General features: G+C 39.7%; 1 protein-coding gene across 4 annotated transcripts; it reads left to right on the forward strand.

Moving 5' to 3' along the window:
• Positions 1-544: 544 nt before the first annotated feature.
• On the forward strand, positions 545-25,374 carry RAB3GAP1 (RAB3 GTPase activating protein catalytic subunit 1). Of its 4 annotated transcripts, XM_033163909.1 has the most exons (25): positions 545-659; positions 819-874; positions 2,363-2,438; positions 3,049-3,181; positions 4,992-5,070; positions 5,764-5,883; positions 6,196-6,361; positions 8,268-8,367; positions 9,537-9,618; positions 10,484-10,552; positions 12,155-12,228; positions 12,632-12,724; positions 13,599-13,765; positions 14,319-14,417; positions 15,061-15,233; positions 16,072-16,126; positions 16,581-16,934; positions 17,329-17,466; positions 18,304-18,531; positions 19,402-19,498; positions 19,583-19,686; positions 19,776-19,891; positions 21,148-21,250; positions 23,015-23,035; positions 24,401-25,374. In XM_033163909.1, the coding sequence occupies exons 1-25, from the start codon at positions 642-644 to the stop codon at positions 24,641-24,643; spliced, it is 2,964 nt and encodes a 987-aa protein (XP_033019800.1). In that variant the 5' UTR covers positions 545-641; the 3' UTR covers positions 24,644-25,374. The 4 variants fall into 4 exon arrangements, 3 of the variants coding, with proteins under 3 accessions (XP_033019800.1, XP_033019809.1, XP_033019819.1); XM_033163918.1 differs by lacking the exon at positions 23,015-23,035; XR_004427548.1 differs by lacking the exons at positions 21,148-21,250; positions 23,015-23,035; positions 24,401-25,374 and having other exon boundaries at positions 19,402-19,485.
• Positions 25,375-25,602: the final 228 nt, after the last annotated feature.

The following is a 25,602-nucleotide window of genomic DNA, read 5'->3' on the forward strand; positions in this document are numbered from 1 at the left end:
GTGGTCTGGTCCATGGGGTCACGAAGAGTCGGACACGACTGAACGACTGAACAACAACAACAACAAAACCTGGCTTTATGACCAAATCCCTGATTTATTATTATTATTAACCAGGGCTTCGGCTGCACTTCATAATATCTGCGTGCACCCACATGATGATAATACTGATATAATAATAATAATAATAATAATAATAATAATACCATGACAAAATGGTTCTCAGTAGCAAAACCAAAACAAACCAAGCCAGAATGAAACCTTCAGCGTAAAAATCTTAACACGTCAGGAGAAATTCAGGAGACCCAGAACCACAACCACAACAACAACAGGGCGCTTGGGCTTTGAAGTCGGTGTGGCGAACCACAGCGAGGGGGGAGAACGCGATATCTTTCCTTAGGCAAGATATCCCTCTCCCTTTTTCATTTATCTTTTGACAAGAGACCCCGCTCGGGATACCCCACTCGCTGCTGGCCCTCCTGACAAGTCACACCGCGCAAGCTCCGCCCACTCGGGAGCCTCGCCTCGCCCCCTCCGTCCCCCCCCCCGTGTGCGCGTGCGTGTGTTGTTATTGTGCCTCCTCCTCGCTCCCGTCAGCCCTTTCAGGAAGCTGCGCCGTCCTGCAGGCCGGTGGCTGGCTCAAGATGGCGGCCGACAGTGAGGTGAGCTTTCCTTCGGAGCGCCCTCCCCACCCCCTACCGCCGCCTCACTCACTGGGCTAAGCAAAGAGGGGGGGTGACGCTCCGTAGGTCGGCCCTCTTCACCCTGCCCCGTCCACACCAACCCTTCAGCGCCTCACTCGTTTTCTTTCCCCCCTGCAGCCGGAGTCCGAAGTGTTCGAAATCACCGATTTCACCACCGCCTCCGAGTGGGAGAGGTAGGTATCTCTTCGCGGCGGGGCCGTCTCCTCCTCCTTCGCGGACCCTCCTTCGCTGCCGGTCCCCCCCCCCCCCCTTTTTAAATGAACTGCCTCCTTTCTTTCTCGAGTTGTATCTTCCCGTCCCGTTTCCTACTTTGCCCTTTGCAGAGCTGCGTTGGGGTTGTGTGTTTGGCAATAGAGAAGAAGGGTGTGTGTGTTGTGTGTGTGTGTGTCTGCCTGCCTGCCTGCCTCTCTGTCTCCGCTTCTTGCCTCTCGGATGACCTGGCGACAAGCTGGCTGCAAGGTCCAGCTGCTCTGGAAGAATTTGGGAAGAAGAAGAGGCAGGGGGAGACTCCCAGTGAAAACACCTGGAGGGAGCCCCCTCTTGTTTTCGGGGTGGGGGACCTCTTGAGAATTGGGGAGAGGGAGAATGCACCTGAAAGGTAGTTGCTGGGTCGGTAACCCCCCCCATCCCCCAATAATAATCTTCCGTGTTGCCAGAAAGGGCTCTTCTGCAGCCTGCCCCCGCCCCAGGAATGTTGTCAAATCTGTTCCACAGATGGACTGAAAAACAAGTTTGCCTGGCAATGTGGTTTTATTCTTTTAACCAGCCTTCCTGTCTGCTACTTGTTTCTATGGCAAGTGAGCTACGCCAGAAAATGGTTCATGCTGGGTGAATGGGTAACTGCATAACTTAACCTCCCCCCCACGAAAAACCCAAAATATAAAGGGGTTGATGGCATGGTGGTTGATCTCTCAGCAGCTTTTGATCCTGTTGGCCCTGACCATCTGATCAAGATCATTTGTGTTGGAAGCTGTGGGTTGTGCTGGGTGTGACTGTGCTTCAGGTAGATTCCAGGCAGACTTAGCTCAGAGACTTATTAAACCAAAAAGTATTGATGTAGGCAAACCTATATAAGAAAGTAAAAGAAAATGTAAACTACTTCCATTGCTAGTAAAATACTCTGAGACGGGTGTGTGTGCGTGTGCATGGACAACCCATGTATTGGGGGGTGCGGGCCAGAAAGGAAAGGAAGAGGGTAGTTTAAAAGAAGTGAGGCTGGGCACATCATTGGAGCAGCCTCCAATGTGCGCAAAGGGCATTTAGGAGTGAAGGTAATCCTGCCCACAGCTCTGAACATAACACACAAATAGATGCAGCAGATCGAATAGCACCAATCTTCCAGCGGCTTAATTAATTAATTAAGTGTGTGAAGGAGTTTTCTCTTTGATGTGTGGAGCTTGATTAATTCTGTTGATTCACAGCACAATCCTATAATGTCTACTCAGAAGTAAGTCCTATTAAATTAATTGTACTTACTTGCAGGTAAGTAGATATAAGATTGTAGCATAAAGCTACCACTGTTAAATTGTGCTAATAGTATGACATTTTAATCAGCCATGATAAGTTTTAAGGCCCTTATGTTTTAACATTCATTTTTATGGCTATGAGTTATAATATAAGCATTGCATGACGTGGTTCCATACCATAACTTTCCTTGTTAGATTTATTTCCAGAGTTGAGGAAGTTTTGAACGACTGGAAACTTATTGGCATTTCTTCAGGCAAAGTTTTGGAAAAGGTAAGATTGCCTTTTTAATTGTTTGGTGAAAATATAAACCTTAAGTCCCATTCTATGACATGCTTATTAAGAAACTTAACAATTTTGGCAGAATTCCTTCAGCAGTTTACAAACTTATAATATCAAAATACAACAAAGTACAAATAAAGATCAGGATACAATAAATATAAACCTCCAACTTAAAACATCAAATCAGCAGCTAAGTGGGATAATACTTGCAAACATCTAAATGATCCTGTGTAAAAAGCTCAGTTTATAGGAGACATTTCAAGCATCCAGACTAGAGGATTGGTGCTACAACCGAAAAGGCTTATTTCTGAAAGAGGTTTCTGGATGACCTCCTGCTGGTTGCAGTGTTTCCAGCAGAGGCTCCTTTGATTATCATAAAAATTAATTCGGCCTATAAAAGGTGGTCTGCTAGGTATCCTGGTCCCAAATTATTCAGGGCTTTATATATAAGTAAAACCTTGCAGAATTCCTTTATATGAAACTTATTTAAAACACTTTCTATTTGTAATAGTGGAATTGCATTCAGAGATGTGTAGTAACGTTATATTGCAAATAATTTTGCCCATACATAACTAATGTTTCTGCCCTATTTGATATTCAGGGTGTATATACCACTGAAACATGGGAGGAGAAATCCGATGAGATTGCTTTTGCTGATTTCCGATTCTCAGTGACACATCATTATCTTGTGCAAGAATCCAGTGACAAGGATGCAAAAGAGGAACAAGTAGAAGGTAGTTACGTTTTCCATCACCCAAATATTTTTGAGTCTTTACTATTTTATTTTGTGGCATTATATTATACTGAATGTTGTTGTTGGCATACATCTCTCTTGAGAGAGAGAGAGAGAGAGAGAGAGAGAGAGAGATAATGGAGTGTACCTCCAGGGGTGAAATCAAATTGATGTTTTAGCAGCACCAAAGTGACCTCCCCAGGGTGCAAGCCTGGGCACTGTGTGTGGAGGTCCTGGGCTGCACAGATGACAAAACCCTATTCTTGGCCTCACTGATGTGTCCAAAGGAAAGAAGAGCAATATGTTTGGCTTCTTCACTGCAGGAATTGCCAGAAGGAGGTGTACGAGGTGCCATCCAATTGTCTTAGCGACTCTTCTCTAGATATGTGTAGGGTTTACTTAGCCTTTTCTTCTCCTGAAGAGAGCCTGCCAGGCAGCAGAGGTTTAGGTCCAGAGTTTTGCTTCTCCTAGATGGGCTACCTTCCCAGGTTGACGAGCCCCATCTGCCTCTTATTATTACTAATCTATAAATATTGTGATGAATAATGTGTTATTGAATTAGTCACTTTTTCGTTAGAACATGTAGATATCAGTGGTCTAATTTTCACTATTTTTTAAAGTTGATATAATAGGATAATGCAATTTGAATTTGGGCATATAATCCTCCTTTCCAGTTGGTTGAGATAGATTAAAAGATCTTACCTTCTATGAATACTGCTTCTAATAAAGAACAGAATATTTTATGAAAAATTTCTGAAATCACTTTTTTAAAAAACAAATGTTCGAGGAGGAAACAATTCAAATACCCTAGGGCAGGGGTTGGCAAACTAAGGTCCGCCAGCCGGATAAGGCCCGAGGGGCTCTTTAACTCGTCCTGAGGACCCTGCCCTAGGACCTTGCTGCCTCCCCGGACCTTGCCGCCTCCCCGCACTAAACCAGTGAGGCGACTGACTTCCCCGATGGGCGTGCGGGCGGCTTCGGATTGGCTCCAGGAAGCTCCTGCAGCCAATCTGAAGCCGTGGACACCTCTGGGCGGGTGGCGACGCTGGGCATTGCAAAGCTGTGCCGGGTTTCCTCAGTGCGGCGAGGCTTCGGATTGGCCAGCGTTGCTGCCATGGAGGGAGAGCCTGGTGAGTGCGTCGCGGGGCTTCGGCTGGAGCTTGGTGTACCTGCTGGCCCCGTGCCTGGCACCCGGGAAAGCTGTCCCAGAAACGAGAGGCACCACCAACGCCACCGGCTCCTAACCACCGCTGGAAAGCGGGGAGGGAAGGGGCTGGGGGAGAGAGAGAAGGCCCCCCCCCCGCCAGTGTGTGTGTGTGTGTGTGTGTGTGTGTGTGTGTTCCGGCCCGCCAGAAGATTTGAGGAACAGTGAGCTGGCCTGCTGGTAGATAAGTTTGCTAACTCCTGCTGTAGGGAATGATGCTAAATGTTACTTTAAATACTGACTGGTTCCTGTTGTTCAAGTCTCGCAGGTGTGATAAAACAATACTCCACTTAAGGAATATTACTTGTGTACTTTGTGACACATTCATGATAACATATGCACATTTTGGAGTTTTTCTCAGTGACACTTTTGAGTAAATATGGATTGAATCAGACTGTTCGGTTTTTCTATTCTTAGCTCATATGGAAGCTTTAAAAATGTATCTGGTAATTTTATTCTTGTTTTTAATATTTACTTCTGTGGCTTGGATCCAGACTGGCTATATCTTCTCTTTTATGAAATAATTAAATTGATTACCATATTTGATGCATAGATGTTTAGTTTGTATTATGACTGAACTCTTTCATTATTCTGAATGGTTTTACAGATATTATTCCAGTTGCTATGCAAGACCTTCTGTGCATGAACAATGATTTTCCTCCCAGAGCTCATTGTCTAGTGAGATGGTATGTCTGCTATTTTAAAGCATTACATTACATATAGCTACATTATAGTCACAGCATATAAAATTCATGATGTACTGACTAGTACACGGAATAGTGATATGTGAAGAAGCCTGGATGAACCTCAAACTCTTTGCATCCCTGTGGTGTGACCTTGACAAGGAAGCTTTCACTTTTATTTTTAAGTAAATACAGTTTAGTGTTACACTTGAAATCAAATTTTACTTAGTCTTAACTGTAGTTTAATTAAACAAGCTGACTTCAAACCATAGTTTATGAAGCTTGGACTTTTCAGTTAACTGCAGTTTAGGGTTCAGTCATAACTTTAGTTGCAAAACTGGAAGCAAAAGATCCCAATTTAGTCCTTGCAGTTGTGTTGGAGGAGAAGTGTGGGGAACAAGTGAGAGCAGTGCTCATTCAAGTTTATTCACATAATGCTAAAGCTTAGCTTAGTATCATGTCTGAACAAGGTTGATGCTTCTAACATAGGCTCAGTGTTTATTATTAACAAAACTACATCAAACCTCAATCTTAGTTTGCTCAAAACATATTTTTAGTGAATGTAGACTAAGCAGTTTGAGAGAGATTAGATGTTACACACTTCAGTAACATTGAAAGACATATATGTGCATTTTATTATAGGCTTTAATATTTGTAATCTGTAATTAACTGAAAACATTATTGTTTTTATTCTAGGTATGGATTGCGTGAATTTGTAGTCATTGCACCAGCAGCAAATAATGATGCAGTTCTTAGTGAATCTAAATGTAACCTCCTTCTTAGTTCAATTTCTATTGCGTTGGGGAACACAGGCTGGTAAGTAAGGGTCCACATCATGCACATTCATCTCATGCACATAGCATGAAACCATGGATTGCATGTGAACTGGGCAAATGTGTACATTCCACAGAATAGACTGTTACACAGTCTTTGTGTGTTTAACACTTTGTGTTGTTTGATATGGCTATATGTTCTAAAATAATAAATCTCAAGCACAGTTTGGGCGGTTTGTTAAAAGCTTAGAATGAATTGATACTTGCGATAGTGAATAGTAAAGGCAACAGCTCTGTGTTTCCTAGGCTCTAGACTACTTAAAACACGTTTGTAGCTCTTCTGAATATTTTGCAGCCAGGTGCCAGTATTTGTACAAATTCATCACAAATGGCGAAGAATGTATGTCGGAGAGTGTCAAGGTCCTGGAGTTAGAACAGATTTTGAAATGGTTCATCTTCGCAAAGTCCCTAATCAGTATACTCACTTATCAGGATTATTGGACATCTTCAAATCTAAGATTGTAAGTATAGTTTGTGTGGGTGCATGTAAGCATTTGCATGCGCCAAGAATTGTTTTCTTCAGAAAAGTGGGCAAATTCTGAAAATCCTGCCTCTGTACCTATATGTTGTGCAGGTTAAAACATCTTCTTATGACAGATTAATGGATACTTGGCAGGTACAGCCACAGGAAAAAGCTTTGGTTTGTATTATATCATATGAACACAGTGTAGCCTTTAGGTTTTTGAAAAGAATTACTGTGGATAAGACTTCATGGAAAATGTCTGCCAATCATTTCATTTTAATCAGGAAGACGGACTCTGTTCTTATTTTGATATTAGACTTTTCCTTCTTCAGTGAGTAACAGTGCCATTGAAAACTAATGGAGTCATCTCCATTAGTAAATGCTATTGGTACTTATCTTAATCAGTTTTTATTCTGTCTCATTATGCCTGTGAAATATGAAATATTTCAGTGCTTTTTTGTAGTGTATTTAAAGTTATGCCCTTTCTGTATGACAAATGTGTAAAACAATTAATATGGGATTCAGATTTGCATTGTGATCCATGCAATAGTTGCCACATGGTATGTTGACTTGCATGTGTGAATGGGCCATAGCATATTTAACACCAAAGAGAGGACTTTCACATCACCAGGTATCATTTGATGTCATATCATAGGACACTGTTCAACAAAGTCACTTCACATACTCAGAAACCTGTCCTCAAGTGGACATAAGTACATGGGTGAACCAGTCTTTATCAGCTGTTACTTTTGATTTTCAGACACTTTAGCCCATGCTCCTAGGGAGCACAGAGGGATATTTGCATGAGCAGTGCATCTTTCCTTTTCTGAACAGCAGTCAACCCTCTTCATAATTGCAAGCTACATCTGGAACTCAGGTGAACTTCAGAAGTAGGTTGCTATGAAGCACAGAGAAGTGACTATAGTATTTGTGTGTCCATATTACTGCTGCTAGCAATATTTCTGAAGCCAAAACTTGTTGAGTTTCCGAATACATTCAGCAGATCAGCAATCATGTACATTTATTATATCTCACCCATTTTAATAGTAAACCATTTATTTTGAGCTTGGGGGTGTTTTGGAAGGATAGTGATGAATGATCTTCCCACCAGATAAAATGGTGGGGTGTACCGTATTTTTTGCTCCATAGGGCGCACCGGACCATATGGTGCACCTCGTTTTTAGAGGAGGAAACAAGAAAAAAATATTTTTTCTTTTCCTCCTCTAAAAGCCTTGGTTTTTTGAGGATCAGCTCAACGTTTTGCAGCTTTTTGCAAAGGGAAAAGCCCTTTTTTTTGAGGATCAGCTCAGATTTGTGCAGCTTTTTTGCAAAGGGGGAAAAGCAAAGCTTCTTTTGCAAAGGGGGAAAAGCAAAGAGGAAAAGCCCCGTTTTTATGGGGTTTAACTCACATTTCTACAGCTTCTTAAGGAAAGGGAGCCGTTTCTACAGTTTCCAGACAGATAATCTAATCAGCCAGTCACATGTCACTGGGGAAACAAACAACCTCCCTCTGCAGCACATTCAACAATGGAGGCCTGGGCAAGGGGGCGGGGCTGAGAGGGAGCCGGGGACTCTTATCTCTCTCCCGATCTCTTGCTGCTCAGCGCGGTCCTTTCAATACCCCCTTTTCTCTTTGTAAAATAAAAAGCACAATCCTCTTTTTGCCCCTGGGCAATTTGGCTCCAGGGACCACCATTCGCTCCATAAGACGCACAGATATTTCCTCTTACTTTTGAGGAAGAAAGAAGTACGTGTTATGCAGTGAAAAATTCGGTAAATTCCTAATAACATTGAAAATCTATCTCTCATAGAAACTTTCTGACACATTGCTTAGATTAAAGCAGATATCTAGATATATCTGTTTTGGTCCTAACTTTTTGTATTTCTTTACATATGTCTCCTAGGGCTGCCCTTTAACCCCATTACCTCCCATCAATATAAGTATTAGACTTACGTACGTACTTCAAGACTGGCAGCAATATTTCTGGCCTCAACAACCACCAGGTATGATGCTTCCTTGTGCATATTACAGTTACGTTCTGTAGAATTTATTATGAAAAGTGGCTGAGATGCACAGAACCCTGGAACTATGGACTTTTTTCTTTGACAACAGTGACTTGTTACCTTTCCTTCCCTGCCCTTTTGCTATGTGGCAAACCGTTTTTGAAATGGAGGAGTATTTTAAATAGTTTTAGATATAGCATGACAGCTGTCCACAGACAAAAAGGTTTTGTAAAATTCTTCTGCAAACCATGACAAATGTCTTTTTTTATTCCCAAGAAATGTATGTGGTATACTATAGACATGTATTACACTTGTTGCCATTCTTTATTATCCTTACAATCCAAGTTTGTTTGTTTTCTCAATCTTCTTTGGCGATCACTCGTAGACGAGTAAGATTGTCTTCCATAAACACGGTTTTAACAATGAGTCCATATGTGACTGTGGAGGCCAATTCTGGACCCACACGCCCTTCCACAGTGGGGACATTGGTTCCCGGGCGGGAGTTGATCACGGTGTGGATTTGCCAAGCGTCCCTTCCTCTTAGCACGTTTCTCCCTTGCGTTCTAAGTTTGAGTGTCTTCAAAGTCCATGACACCTTTGGTTTTTTCAATAAAGCTTAGCCCTCTAATTGACAGTGAATAAATAACTAGAAATGTTTGCCATTCAATATGTAATTTATGACCTGCCAGTCCTTGGACATCTTGGTTGGAAATTAGTGTTTAAGCTTTCACAAGTTTGTATCACTTTGTAACAGTATCAACTACTGTACCAACATCTTTGCCAAGTCTAAAAATGAAACTGAAAACTTCATTACATAAAAAAGAGTTTCTGTGGAAATTGTATATGACAGAAAATTTTGTACCCATTTTACTTGGATATTGGATGAGCTCCACCGAAGCATGAACAAGCACCCACTTGTTCAACAGGGTTTCTCCTTCCTTGCCATTCCTCTTGTGGTTCCATTGTGTGCCCCTCAAATCTGATCTGGCTTGTTGAGGGAACCTCCGGATAATACTTTGTAGATGCATATGGGGACTGGAAAAGAGAGAAGAGAACTGATAATCACTGGAAATCTGTGGCAAAGTTGGGTGTACATATTAGATGTCACCCAGTGCATAATTTTGTTACTTAATTCTGATGTAATGATCAAACATGTTTTCCATCAATAGATATAGATGCTTTAGTTGGAGGTGAAGTCGGAGGCCTAGAATTTGGAAAGTTACCATTTGGTGCCTGTGAGGATCCCATCAGGTATGATAATCAAATATTCAGTTTGTAAAGTTGAATGGAACTGATCTTGTTGTGATGGGAAGCTAAATCTGCAACAGTTTACTCAAAAGAAATGTTGCTTATGTAATCTGACATGATATAGCATAATGCTATTGACAAAAGCTCTTCAAATGCAATTGCTATCCATGAGCTAAAGTATTTGCTTTGTGGACTGTCCTAATTTTCAAGGCTGTTTCTTTGAATAAACATTCTATTTGCATGCAAATAGACAGAAGGCACTCAGATAAAATATATGTTGTGGACATGTGTGAATTTTATGCAGCAATGACCAGGAAAAGATTGGGTCTCGCCTGTATATATAAAAGAAGACGTACGTGCTATTCATAATTGACATAAGTATTAAACTAAAACTTGTGTGCAAAATGGCCAGATTCACATATAACATTAACCTGTGGTTAATGTTAATCGTAGTTAAACTTGTGGCACCTGATGGATTATTGCTTACACCTTGGTTTATTTTGTGTACTTCCACATTAAAAGAAACACAAGCCAGGAAGAACTGCTCTTTCAGCTCTAACTTTTGGGCACTGACAGCTTCTTAACTGTAACTAAGGGGGATGTTCCAGTTCATACAGAATGCTAAGCTATGGCTAACATTAACTGAGGGTTGTCAATTACAAGCTCTAGTTAAAGAGTGATTTTAAACCATTTTTAAACCATAACTAAGCTGCTGGACTGGATTTGTACAGCTCTAAGCCATACTTCAATAAACCACGGTTTAGAGTTACGTTCAACCCAAGCCAATGCATTATAAGTAGTGACTATAGTCTATGGTTGTGTGGCGGTTTCCAAATTCTGACTCCAAGTGTGCCACTTTTACTTTCAGTGAACTTCATTTAGCAACTACATGGCCTCATCTAACAGAGGGTATAATTGTGGACAATGATGTTTATTCGTAAGTATATTTTTGACTTCATTTTCTTTTTGTAATCAAAACATCTGAGCTTCATTTTTCAGAACACTACATAATCTAGAATTCTGGTCTAGTTGAGAAATACTTAAATATCGGTTTAGCAAACACAGTAGCATGAAAGTCAATTTTGCTGACGTTATTAATAGTATTATTATTACAATTTTGCTCATATGCTTGATACAGCTACTACCTAAGAGGCAATTAAAGAAAGAAATAAGCTGCTGTTATGGCCATTATTCTTTTTATTACATTTATATCCCAACTTTACTCCCAGGAGCTCAAGATGGTGTACACACCTCCCATTGTGTTTTATTCTCACAAAAACCCTGTGAGGTAGGCTCGGCTGAGAGGTGGTGACTGGCCCAAGGTCACCAAGTGAGCTCCATGACTGAGTGGAGATTTGAATCTTGCTCTCTCAGGACCTAGTCCGACACTCTAACCATGACACTGCACTATCTATGTAACAAAGTTCTAACATTTTAATTTTAATTCCAACACTTTTCATAGTGTCTTGCTGTTAGAATAGTTGAGTCAAACTATTTTAATTGGACGCCTGTGATTTTTAAAATTTGTGTTATTTCTATTTATCTGTGATGTATTTTCTTCTTCCTGCATTTGTGGTTCTTTTTGCTATTCTAATGATTGGAGCACTTGGGGACAATTGTGTCAGTTTAGTGTTATAGAAGTCTTGGATCTACAGTATGATTTACTTACATGATTGCTGTATGGTGAGAGAGCCATCAGGAAGACACTAATAAAACCCATTGAAAGCCCAGATGTATAAGAAGGCCACTACACAATAAAGTTAGATATGAGGAAGAACTATTGAGTCATGCTGGCAGCCTTATGTAAAAAGGCACAGAATGCCCTTGGGAAAATCAGTCATAGATGGAGATAGAGAAGCCATCAGTTTTAAATGGATGTATACATTGAATATGGCAGCTCCAGCCCAATCGAGCCTTGCCTGCATTAGACCACCTGTGCTTTGAGCACCTGCTTTGGTGCAAGCCATTCAAGCATTGTCAGGTTTGTTTGTTTCTTAAAGTGTGACCAATGCAAAAAGCATATGTTACATACATAATACATACATGTTATGTGTATAATACTTTAAAAAGATTCAAGCACCACCTGCAACATGATTTTTAAAGTATTAATACATGATTTCATACAATTATATGAATTACTGTATGCATCTGGTTACTTTGGGGCAATATGCTGCGTGTAATAGTCTGCAAGAATAGTGCATAATATGTGAGAATTGTCAGTGTTTTTAGTGGAAATGGTAAAAAACCCGTTTGTTTCACATCATGATCAAGGAGTGAGATGGGAATTAGAAAGAAATCTGTATGGAAAAACTCAAAATCGAGATTTACAGAAAAATCCATTTGTAATCATAGCTGATGAAAATAACAAAAATAGCTGATGAAAATAACAAAAGTAAGTGACTGACAAGTGCATTAAAGATATTCTGCAATAATATGGTGAGGATTGACATGCACATTCTGAGGTTGCTTTCTTCAATGGTATTTATGATTTGATGAGTGAACAAATAAAAACATTCCTGTTCTGTTTTGTTTTTTTAAGAGATTTGGATCCTGTTCAAGCACCTCAGTGGTCTGTGAGGGTCAGAAAAGCTGATAACCCACAGTGTTTGTTAAGTAAGCAATCCAGAGCTTATCTTTTTCTGTTATTCTTTAAAATTACTTCAGGAAGATATGAATTGGTTTTCACTAAGTTCTTGTAAAAATATATTTTTCTTAATTGTAAATTCACTTATGTGGGAGCTCTGCTTAGGCATGAAATTCATTGTCTCTAGGCATCGAAACACTAGTAAGTTCAGGCGAGGTTGCTGCATTATGTGCCTTCAGGCTTGCTTGTGAGATCAGTGCTTATATGCAGTGACATTGCTATGTAAAAAAGAAAAGGTTTTTCTCATTCCCTCCTTATTAAAATTACATATATTTAGACTGTATTAGACTGTGCTTTAGGTATGATTTGGGGAAAAAAACTAATATTCAGAAATCTGACTGCATAAATATTTTTTTGAATTTCCTTTGGTAGGTGATTTTGTCACTGAATTTTTCAAACTGTGTCGTCGGAAAGAATCGACTGATGAGATTCTTGGAAGATCAGCATTTGAAGAAGAGGGAAAAGGTAAAAAGTCAAGTTAATTTTCATTGCCTTTGTCAGGTCTGCGTTGGGTTGCTCACGAGTCAGCAGGCATGAGTCCGAACTGTCTTTTAACAGTTTTATTGTGCAAACTATTTACAGTGCAGAGTGCTGAAAAACATTACCGTATCAGTTGCTAGCAGAATTCAGGAGTGCCGGTTTCCGGCTGTGACCCCAGCATAAGAATTTCGGCACCCCAAAACGCCTCCTCCCCTGTCTCCGCAGCATCTCCAAGCCCCTGTCTTGCCTGGCTGCCTCCAGCTTGCTCCTCCCCACCGGAGGAGGCGCCGCTCTGCCCACTGGAAGAGGTTTCACTACTCAGAAGGTGCCGAGGCTCCCGGTACACCTCCGTCCCCAGCCCCGGGGCTGAGGGCAGTTCCCTGACAGCCTTTGTGCCTATGAAAGCAGCTGTAATTTTATCTGTAGCAGGAGGGACTTGATAGAACTAACGGTAGCATCTCATGTGAGGGGCTGGGTTAAAAATATGTCAGTGAAAAAAACAAACCCTTTCCTCAGAGCTCTTCATTTATAGGCCTACTCTTCCTCCTCCATCATTGTCTATTTTAAGCCTCTGTGTCAAAGGTACCAGCATAAATGGTTTATAAGGTTTAAGCCCTCATCTTGTCTCCCCCTCCTTTCGTTTTCTTTGCAGCAGCATGTTTGAGGATATGTAGCCTCGGTTACATAAAAAATCCAGAATTGCCTAGTTCTGGATTCGGCAGCAGGTGGCACACTTTTATTTAGCAAAGTAGCCTTGTAGTTTTGCTGTTTCATACTGAAAGAGGATACTGATGATGATGTAAATGCAAATAAAGACAAATAAATTGATAATTGGAACTGTGGCCTTGATATTTTGTAGATGCTGACATAAGCCATGCATTGTCAAAGCTCACAGAACCAGCACCTGTCCCGATCCATAAACTGTCTGTGACAAATATGGTTCACACAGCAAAGAAAAAGATTCGCAAACACAGAGGTGTAGATGAATCACCATTAAATAATGACGTCCTCAATACTATTCTTTTGGTAAGTAAACTAGCTGTACTGTTGCATTTAATGACGATGCTTTATAACAGGCACGTCCAACAGGTAGATCATGATCCACCGGTAGATCACTGGACGTCTGCGGTAGATCACTGGTAGATCACTGACTCCCCCAAAGAAGCTCAGCAAGTTTGTGTCCCCTAAGAAAAGCTCAACATTTTTCCCTGAACCCCTAAAAAACTGGGCTTTCCTCCTCCCAAAAAATACCTCAACAACTTTGACCAAAACAGGGGGTAGATCACTGCCAGTTTTTAGCTCTGGGTGTAGATCACAGTCTCTTGGGAGTTGGCCACCCCTGCTTTATAATATTTAAATTTGCATTCTCCTGCAGCCAAGAGTTTCTTTGCCCAGTGTCAGTTCACAAGCTGAAGTGCACACTGCAGGGGTACAAATCATTTTATAAAGTTCTTGCTTCCCTCTGTATAGGAGTAAATGGTATCTAGGATATATGATAGTTATTGCAGAACTTAATAGCTGAGGAAAATGGCAAAGGCAACATATTTGAAAACTGACAGTATGTACTTTCCCCCTCAAGTACTTATTCCCTGATGCTGCTGACAAATCAGCAGATGGATCTGAAGCCAGAACTAGTCCTTCAACAGGATGCCTCCCACCCACAGACAATGAAGACTATGTAAGTTCAAATTGCTTACATGACTAACATTTACCAAATCTAAATATATATAAAAAATAATAATAAATAGTCCAGTAGCACCTTAGAGACCAACTAAGTTTGTTTTTGGTATAAGCTTTCGTGTGCATGCACACTTCTTCAGATACGGTATCGGGTATCTGAAGAAATGTGCATGCACATGAAAGCTTATACCCAGAACAAACTTAGTGTCTCTAAGGTGCTACTGGACTATTTATTATTATTTTTATATATTTTGACTGTGTCAGACCAACAATGCTACCTACCTGAATCTATTTACCAAATCTGAATGACTTTCAATAAAATAAAAACACAGCCCAAAGGTCTGCTTGGGGGCTTTTGTTATGTGTCAATTTTAGTTATAAAAGGATGAGTTTTCATATACAAACTTTTGTTTTTATTAGCTTTGTTTCTAACTATATTTTAGAGACTGGAGTTGTGTATATCCTGTGTTTTAGAAAGATTATTAACATTTTCTCAAGGGCAGCACAGTTATCAAATAAGATGAATTCTGCAGGTATTATAAATTAAGGAAAATTACATAATTTGCTTATTTTTTAAATAACACAAAAATATTTTTTTCATGCTTTTTTGTCTTGTTTGCCCTGCTTCTTCCTGTGTATAGAATATCTACATCCAATTCAAATCTGCTCCTTCAGACAGCTTAACTTACAAACTGGCCCTTTGTCTTTGTATGATCAACTTCTACCATGGTGGTGTCAAAGGAGTTGCACATCTCTGGCAGGAATTTGTCTTGGAAATGCGCTACAGATGGGAGAACAACTTCTTTATCCCAGGGTGAATTATATTAGTATTTATTAGCATCATTTAGTTGCAGTTTAATTAATACAGGTTGTAATTTAGAACTTCCACTGTCAGGATGAGAGAGCCAGATTTTCCTGGCATCTCAGAGGCATTCTTTTTTGCAGCCAGTTAACTTGATTGTGTAAAATATAGTGGGGAACTATTTGCATTTTTGTTGATTCTTCCTCCATGTAGCTCAGAATTACATTCTAGATTAACCCTATCAGGGAGGTCAGACTGGTTAATTGTGATGGATCCTTCTCATTTCATTTACTTAATTAAAAAAAGTTGGATATTTTGTAATTACTTATTTTTGGTTTTTATTTGTATTAGCTTTTGAGAATTAAAAGTTTATTTTTTAAAAAATAACTGTGATGGGTCCATGTTCATCTAGGTTGCAATTCATCATAAGGGGCAGGTGCTTGATAAAGGGGTGTGTGTGTGTGTGTGTGTGTGTGTGTGTGTATTTATATATATATATATCTGCCAGTGCCACCCATCTGACTGGGTTGTCCCAACCACTCTGGGCTGCTTCTAGCAAATTATAAAACCACAGTAAAACACCACACATTAAAAACTTCCCTTTACAGGGTTGCCTTCAGATGTCTTCTAAAAGTCAAATAATTGTTTGTTTCCTTGAATTCTTGTGTGTATTTGCAAGCAGGTCTTAAAGCAGATATGCTTGATTGTGGCCTAAGGTCCTCATTAAAATCTGCTACACCTTGCTGCTGCTCCTTCTGAAAACTGCATTTTTGACTTTACATCTTGCTGCAAGTACTAGTTTACAACATGGTTTTTATGTAATAATAATACAGATGTAACTTCATATTAGGTTAACGAGTGGCGCTCCAGATCTGAGATGTTGTTTACTGCACCAGAAACTCCAGGTAATTACTGCAAAATAAGTTATCTATCAATCTAGGATACAAGATAATGATCTTTAATGCTTTACAAAATATAAAATGGGATCTGGTACTTTTTATTGTTGCAGAAATGGTTAGGTGTAAAATGTATCCTGCCATTACCATATTAGTTGGATAGCATATCAGATTGTTACAGAAATAATCAGTGAGTTGAGTTGTATTCATTGTTGGTCATGCTCAAGAGTAGGACCACTTTAATACTGGACAATATTAACTTGGGTTAATGAATTTCAGTGGGTCTGCTCTGAGTATGTGGGTGATGACATGTGAGCAGAAGTGTCTTGGTGTTGTGTAAGAGCAGGTGTCCATCTCAGCTGTTCTTACATAAGTTGCATTATGCAGCTTAATGGAAATATTGCCACTGTGGAAGAGTATGCATATCTGTCATAATAAGTTTTCAATGTGCTTTCATTTCCAGATGTTAAATTGTTGTATTGAAAGAAAGAAAGCAAGGGATGAGGGGAAAAAAGGAAACAATTCTGATCGCTCTTCTGGAGACACTGGAAAAACAATTGACTTGGTGGGTAAAGACTATTTAAAAGAGGGTGATAAGGAAAAAGGAGAAGTAGGAAAATCTTGGGATTCCTGGAGTGACAGTGAAGAAGAATTTTTTGAATGCCTGAGTGACACAGAGGAACTTAAAGGAAATGGACAAGAAAGTGGGAAGAAAGGGGCTGCAAAAGAAGCGTTAAAGCCAGAAGGTCGTTTACATCAGCATGGCAACTTGACTTTGCTTCATCCTGGAGACCCCCTCTATGTTCCAGTAACACAGGTTAGACTTGGAATTATTTCTGGTTTTCTGATTTCTGTTAACTTGTTTCACTTGTCATACCTGTTAGAGGAAGCTACAGCATAGGAAGAAATCTGCCACCACTATGTTGATTTTGTTTCTCCTGCATAGTGGTGACAAGTTTCTCCTGCAAAAGTAAGGTGACTTTTAAAGCCAGGCCATTGGTACATCTAGGTTGGAGTAGTCCTGCCTCCATCCTTTTTCTCCTTCAAACTCTGGTTTCATCTTGGTTTGTAGTCATATTAAAGCTTTTCCTGAATTGGACTCTGAAAAAGAGCTACTTGAATTGATAAAGCCACAAGCATTGTTGTTCTGTTGATACCAAGTGTGAATGGAATTCCCCATGTAAGAAATGCCTGTTCTTTCTACTTTTCAGGAACCAGCTCCTATGACTGAGGATCTTCTAGAAGAACAGTCTGAAGTATTGGCTAAACTGGGAACATCAGCAGAAGGGGCTCATCTTCGAGCACGCATGCAGAGCGCCTGTTTGCTTTCTGATATGGAATCTTTCAAGGTGGATGCATGATTCTATATTCCATGGGACCATCTTAGTGATGAATATACTAGTGTAAACACTCCAGTTAGTCGAAAAGGGCACAATTACAGGATTTCCCCCAGTAACCTCTTTCACCATTGCTTTCCTTCCATTTTACTTGGTTGTTCTTTGTATAACTATCACCTTCACTGTAGTTAAAAATGTTCATTTCTATATTGCTCTAATTTGCCTGGTGTTTGTCTCTGATGATGCAGTCATTTTGACTCAGTGTCAATCATTTGCAAAATAGGTATCATGGTAGGTGGAATTCTAAATAGAATGACAGTTGGTATAAAAGTGTTGTAAATAAATGTTTGTTCACCAATGTTTGTTCACCAATGCAAACTATTCTTTGTTTCCAGACTATTCAGAGGTAGGGGCGGGTTCCTTCCTATCTTGTTTCTATTTTAAAGAAGAAAGTGGTGATAATGCATTTTGTTCTTAGGTATTTTTACTTGGGTTTTAGTTTGTAGGGCCACTTAAGTTATTGCAATATAATTACATTCTGTATTCACAGTGTAAAAATTAGAGTGGGATTAGCTACTAAGCCACCAGAGATAACATTTCCCCTCTCATTGCAAAAGTCAAACAGAAGTGGATCTTGTGAAGCTGCTCTGGGAATTCTGAATAATAAAAATTCACGTCTGACTTTTATGACAAATTGGCAACTTTGATTTTAGGATGTATATATGTATCTTTTTTTTAAAAAAATGCAAGTATTGAAATGTAGTAGTGTAGGTGCCCCTAAGTCACTTGGAAAGTATATGGGGAAAAAAATGTTCTGGTTTTGCTTTCTCCACCCGCACTGCATCCTAGGCTGCCAACCCTGGTTGTTGTCTGGAGGATTTTGTGAGATGGTATTCACCTCGGGATTACATTGAAGAGGAAATTGTGGATGAAAAGGGGGATGTAGTCATCAGGGGTGAACTGAGTGCTCGAATGAAGATTCCAAGTAATATGTGGGTTGAAGCGTGGGAGACGGCAAAGCCGATTCCGGCAAGAAGGCAGAGACGGCTTTTTGATGACACTCGTGAGGCAGAGAAGGTAAGAGGACTTGTGACAGGCTGCACAGACACTGCCCATTTCCATGGGAACTTTGTGTCTTGGCTGTCCTGAATCTCTCCAACTGACTATGCAGGTCACATTTAAGGTTGGACTGAATAATACAGTTTCCTTCAGGAAATATAATTCCCTGGAATGACAGTTATTTTGTTTGTGGAAACATGTAGACAAAATCAGCAAAGGCACTTGAAGTTACTTTGGAGATCAATAGCACTTAGGTATTGTAAGCACTTTGGGAATGAAGCCTCTCATAGTTTTTACTTAGCAGTAATTGTGGTAGAGCTTCCTTTCAACTGTCTGCTTGCTGCCCTTTATCAGTTCCAAACACTTTCCCCTTTTCCTTCCAGCATTCTCTACTTTGTTCCCCAACACATGTGTCATCCAAAAATTGCACCTGACCAGTGGAAAGCACCTCTCCATAGCATCACTTATTGGGATGTTCTCTTAGTGGCTTCCAAAAGCTGTTTGTTGATGCATTAAATACATAGCTGTGGAGTTTTGTTTCTGCTGTTGTGATTTAAATGCCCATTGCTTTTGTTGAGTTCAGTCATGTTCAGATCATACGAATTCTCCTGTGATAGACACAGAACTTGTAGTTCCCCAAAGAACAAATGTTTCTCTAGTCTAAAGTACTAGAGGAAAGTCTTTGGAAATGTTTCCCCTGCATTTATGGACATTTTTATGAAGGCCATGAAGTATTAATGTAGAAGTTTTATTTTAGTACCCTAGTTGCCATAATATGTGTACTTTAAAATACTGGAGAGATGGTGAGATTCATTGTGCAAAATCAAGATGATCAGATATTAATGAGAACATTATTGGCATGATGTAATCCTTTTACCATACCTTCAGGTGCTGCACTATTTAGCAGGCCAGAAACCAGCAGATCTTGCAAGGCATCTTCTGCCTTGTGTCATCCATGCAGCTGTACTCAAGGTAAAGGAAGAAGGTAAATAACACTTGTTAAACAATGCAGTATACTTTGTGTTAAGGTGGAACTATTATTACAATATACTTCATGTTTTAACAACAGAATCGGTGGATGATATTTCTTCAGTAAAGAAGATAATTAAGCAGATAATCACCCACTCTAGTAAAGTCCTCCGGTTTCCAAACCCAGAAGACAAAAAATTAGAAGTAAGGGGTTTACTTAACTAAGTTTGAGAAGAAACGTCTTTAAAAGTAAGGTATATAACAAAATGGAAAATACTTTCTCTCTTACACAGGAAATCATTAGTCAGATTTTGAATGTGGAAGCCACTATTGCCCGGGCAAGGTCACTGAAAGCCAAATTTGGGGTAGAGAAATGTGAACAGGAAGATGAACGCAAAGATCTAGAAAAGTGAGTAATCTTGAATTCCTTGTTTCATAAGCATGTGCAAGTCATGTTTCATAATAACCCCCTCTGCTTGCTTTGTTTGTTACCTCAAAGCTCACGGCCATTCCAGGCTTATCTGCTGCATTTTTCATGCATTCTGGTGTTTGGATAGTATAAGTATGGCAAGTTTATTTACACCTGTGTGTATTTTGGAAGAAGGAAACATGCCACCCAGAGCAGCCACCAACATAAATGGTTATTCTTATAAAGTCAATCTGGTTTCAAGTTAAGAGTGTTCTCTGAAGAGCAGGAACCATGGCTAATGTTTTGCTGACATAACTATTAATCATGGGGAAGGATGGCAGCAAGAATGTGTGGGTGAGAGAGCAGGGACTTTGCAGGAAGTGCTTATTCCTGGGGCTGATTGGCACTTTTGACACTGCAGCGTCAAGTATGTTCATACCCCCTCAATCACAGTATTTTATTTCCTTGTAATACTTTTAATCAAGTTTTATGTTACATGTTAGACAAACCATACAAAAAAAACAAGAGTAACAACTTTACAAAAATAAAGGCAAAACAAAAGCTGTGTGTCTACTTTATCCCACTATTCAGGGGAAAGTTAGTCTAGAAAGCATTTACAAGCAAATAATAAAAAATGGGGAAGGGTTAAGCTGGAGACCAGTCATGTTGTGGTATTTGGGTGGCAGAATTTGACCACTTTGCTGCAACACGAGCTGGTAAGATGGTACCATGTATGATCAAAGCTACATTTTAATTTTACTCCTCTTAATAGTCGTATTATGCACTGTTAATTTCTCTGCCACTGCCTTGGTCCTCTCCCCTTGAAATGAAAGTTCTGTATAATATCTGCAGTATGGGCAATCTTGAAACAGGCTGCTCCCAGTAAGAAAAAATTCTTAAGTATTTATGGATAACTTTATGTATGGTAATGGAACATAGATAAAAGATCAAACCTTGGTCCATCGGGATGATTTCCAGAACTATGGCAGAAATCTCAACACATTGTATTTGGTTTGCATAACTAATTCTATTGCCAGTCATCCAGAGCAGGGAAATTAATACATGCAGTGTACATCCATGCACAAACTGGCCTTAAGCTAGATACGTGGAATTTTATGTGTGAGCTCAGTTCCTTCCTACCACTCAGCTGTGGTACCAATATTGAAAATATTTTTTAAAAATATGGTTGCTTTTTTAAAAACAGAAAAACTAGTTTATTTTGCTGACTTTTTGCTTTTTTTCTCTTTTACTACCAGATTTGTGAATTCTTTTCTGGAACAGCCAGAAGTCTCGGTCATTGGTGCTGGAAGAGGACATGCTGGTACTATAATTCACAAGCTTTTTGTGAATTCACAGCGGGTAAGATGGATTTTTTAACATCTCTAATGTGGGCCATGTAAGATGCCAGGCTTTGAAAGTGCCTCCCTGTATAAGAAGACTATGGCTATATTAAATATTCAGCTAAATGTAAAATGGGCAATACTTAACAAAGCACACATTATAGATCAATGTGTTCCTTCCAGGGTGGTAGTTCTGTGAAACAATTGTGGGTGTTTTGTTTTGCATTTATGTACGTAAGGTCCATTTGTACTAATGCACGTTGATTGAACAAAGTAGTAGTTTTTAGGTTGCCAGAACAAAATGAACTTTGCATTTCATAACAGCTAACCAGTAAGTGTTTTCCCGGACTAATTTTTCATTGTGTGATATAATAGCAGCTTCTGGAATGCTGTAATGGATGTTTATCTTTCATTCCTTTGCTATTGATTACTGGTGTGGTCTCAGGAAGGAGTTGGGTAGGCAGAAGACTTTAGGAAGTTACTGAAGGGCCTAGGAGAGGAAGATTGGAAGTGGAATAGGAGCAAGAGAAGGCCTGAAAGGAGAGGGGTTGGTTGCACATGGTCATGAGCTGCAGATGTGAGAGGCTGAAGTTTACAGAATGCTTTGAAACAACCAACCAAATAATTTGTGGCTGCAGAGAACTAGTTGGCATATTTAAGGAACTTTTACTCTATACTCTGAACCCAAAGAAGCCCTTGCTTGGGCAACTCCATTGGGGTGCACTTGCTCATTCCTCTAGCCTACCTCCAGCCCTGCGACACACTGCATGCCGTTTTGGAGAGTTCCTCCACCTTCAAGGGAATGGCTTTGTAGGAACACAGACGTCTGTAGCGAGAAGGGTCTATTGCATGTATAAACCTTTGTATTTCCTGTGACAGGAGAAATATGACGAAGCAGTTGCATATGGGAAATTGCTCACAGTAGATGAAATATAGCAAGTGAGAAGATAAGAACTTAAGGAAGAATATGATTGGAGTAGGAACCGTGCAGACTTTCTGTGCTGGTGAAAAAAAAAACCCATGCAACTTTGCATTCATAGTGAAAACATGATGAAGTTATCACTTAATTACACAAGGTTGTGTCCCATGCTGTCTGAGTAAATGTCTAGTGTAGGGGCTGCTGTGGGTAGGATTGGGAAAGCCCCTTGCTGAAGTGATCTTCTGCTTGTTCTTTTAGAACACGAATATCAGTAAAAATAATGCTTGCTAATAATTCATTTCTACAAGGTCATTAACTGGTAAAACCTAATCCCAGTATTTCATTTTAACCAATGACTGATTTTTTTTTCTTAGCAGCTTTAAAATGCATGTTAAAAATAAGGCAACTTTAGAGATTTACATCCCTGCATGTATTCTGATGCACAAAAGTTCCTGCAGCTGTAGGCTGCCCTGTTCATTTTTGTGGCAGCATTAAGCATCCATTTCAGATGAATTTAAGTGGGTAGTGACTGCCTCTGTTGAAATGAATGAACTCCTTTTGTCTATCAGTTGCTAGATTAGGACATGTATGGAAAATTGCATCTGCTGAATGGGTAAAAATGAGATTGATTAGACTGGAATATTGTTTAAATTTACCATATTATCTGTACCAGTTCTGCATCAGTGTGTTCTGTTTGTTTCATGTTCTGAGTGTTTATCACAGTAGCTCTATTGACTACAACATATACCTGGAGGGCACTCTGCCTTTTAAAGCAGACAGTTATGAAACCTCTCTTGACCCCATGTGAGTCATCTCTGACTTGCCTTTCTTTATCTTTTATCACTGGTTCTCTTCCTTATCCAGCTGACTGAATCTTCTGAGGAGGTAACTAGATCTTTCCCTAATTTTCTAGTCATCTGCCTAACCTCATGTAGGTGCATAGAAACGAATGCTCTAGAAGCATAGTGCAGTTGCTTGATTTGCCTCCTACTGATCACTTGCATAGTCAAACCATTTAAATAACTTCATCTTACCAACTTCAAAGAAGATTTTCTGAAGTCAGACATTTTGAAAGCAGGTTGTGAAGTAACTTGTGATTGAAAAACTGAAGCCTTAAGTGGATGTCTAACTGGAAGGTATTTGAAGTCTAAAGGCCTCACAGAACCATGCCTTGTTTGGTAATCTAGCTGTTGCCTATGGCTTCTTCAGATGTGCATGTGTTTTGGCTGGCAAGGACTAAGCATCACAAACTGTTGCAGGAACATTTGTCCACTTTTATTGCAGAAAGCAGTTTAGTTTTTGCTGCTTTAATACTTTCTCTTGCTTTATTAATACTTCCTCATAAAATGCTTGTATAAACAGATTTATGCTTCTCAGTTATGAAGCAGCTGTAAACTAACTCTACTCACTTAGCAGGAAAGTTTTTTGTTTTTTTTTTTACCTTAGAGATGCTTTATGAAAGAAATTTAACTCATTTAGTAACAAATTACTTCCTTGGTGCTAAGAAAGACAGGCCATTTGTGACCTACAATAGTTCTCATCCTGTTTTGAGTGGCAGGACTCCCTGAAACAGGGAGTTGTCATAGCACAGTGCTGTGCTAGTATAAGGTCCCAGGAACAGTTATATCCCTTTATCAAACTAAGGTAGCAGGGCTAAAAAGGATCACTGCAAGATGGGCGAATGGTCCGACTCGTTAGGTGGTCATGTCATGTGAAAATACATCAAGCCCTGATTAACACTGATTTCCTTAGATACAGACCCAAACACTAGAATTCAAAGCAAAGCTCTTGTAGTCTAATTTTAATCATAATCTGCTGGAACCTCAACATTAGTGTTTTGACTTTTAACTAACAAATGTCATGTTTTCTGTTTTGGAGACCAGTCTGAAGCAGTTCAAGGTCCACTTCATGAGAGTGCTCTGTGGTGTTGTCAATTGTGCGGCCCCCAGGGCTGTGTGTTTAATACTTGTTTACCAGCATTAGTTGTGTTGTAGAAGCACAAACTTAAAAACCTACATTCCTTCACTTTAGAAATCCACTGCAAATGGTGCTTTCATTGTCACACTCATTCATTCTTTTCTTACATATCCGTCTGTGCCTGCATATTGCAACTTCTTCAAAGCCAAGACTCACTATCTGTTTATGTAGCCCTTATTTTTGAATTATCCTGCCGTTCTTTTGTTTTAAAAATGATTACCAGTATGAAGCAAACAAAACACATCAATAGTGAGGCTTCTGTATTTTTTTTAGGTTTCCACAATGATGCCCCTTGACGAAGAACTTAAGAGGTCTGGCTCTTTGGATGAGAAACGTTTCAGTTGTGGAGTAGCTGGAGACTTCCCCCTGCCTGCAGGGCGTGAGGTTATTTTGCGCACAACTGTCCCACGGCCTGCCCCTTACTCCAAACCTCTGCCTCAGCGCATGTATAGTGTTCTTACAAAAGAGGACTTCCGACTAGCTGGTGCCTTTTCATCTGATACAACATTCTTCTGATGTCACTGTGTAGTCTGCCGACACTACATCTCTGCCGGTGATTCAAATGGTCTTTCCATGTCCAGTACTCTAGAGCTGAGGATAATCCTTTCATTAAATTTAGTAATCAGTAATAAAATACTCAGACTAGTCACTGAGGAGCAATGCTTAATGCCAAACAACTGTCTCATAAGATGCAGGTAGAACTTTAGAGTAAACTTTTATTTGGAAAACTCCATCTGCGTATATGTGTTAAAGGGCTTCGGAGGGATGCTGGGAATGGGATTGCTGGGGAGCAATCCATTCGTTTACAGTGATAATGAAAATATCAAAACTCTACATTAAGCATAAAAGCAAATATGGTGATACTTGTAGAATTCTACAGCCTCGTGTGAAAGTTTACTTTGCTCATCTAGACAAACCTGACCATCAAATGTGTAATGCCACCATCAATGGGATATAAACTATGTTTAAAGCGGTATGTAGTCTACACATAATAAAATGAAACTCATTTGTGGGTTTAAATTGCTGTGTATATATTACTAAAGAACAGATGGACCAAAAATTTAAACTACCATCCATCAAAAGTGTTATTAAAAAGTGGTAATTTACTATAGTGAATATACCAACAGCATTTTTGCCATAGGATGAATTGTACTCGAACCCCCTGTACCACTGGCTTTCAACTCTTAGAGTCATGCTGTTCGTTTATATACTGTTAGAAAAATAAAGGGTTATTTTAATGCATTGGATGTATGTGTTCTGTTCTTGTAAAGGAATGCTAAATGTCAAGGTTTGAGGCCATGCCACTGTTTTACGACCATTAATTCATTTTCTACACAAGACTACAATCCTAGCCTCACTTACCTGGCAGAAATCTCATTGAATAGGACTTAATTCTGAATAGACACAGTTAGGATTGTGTTGTCAAGATAAGCAGATTACAAGGACAAACCTCATGGTGCAATTAGGAAGCTAGA

The sequence above is a fragment of the Lacerta agilis genome, chromosome 1, assembly GCF_009819535.1.
Source record: "Lacerta agilis isolate rLacAgi1 chromosome 1, rLacAgi1.pri, whole genome shotgun sequence".
NCBI classification, from domain to species: domain Eukaryota; kingdom Metazoa; phylum Chordata; class Lepidosauria; order Squamata; family Lacertidae; genus Lacerta; species Lacerta agilis.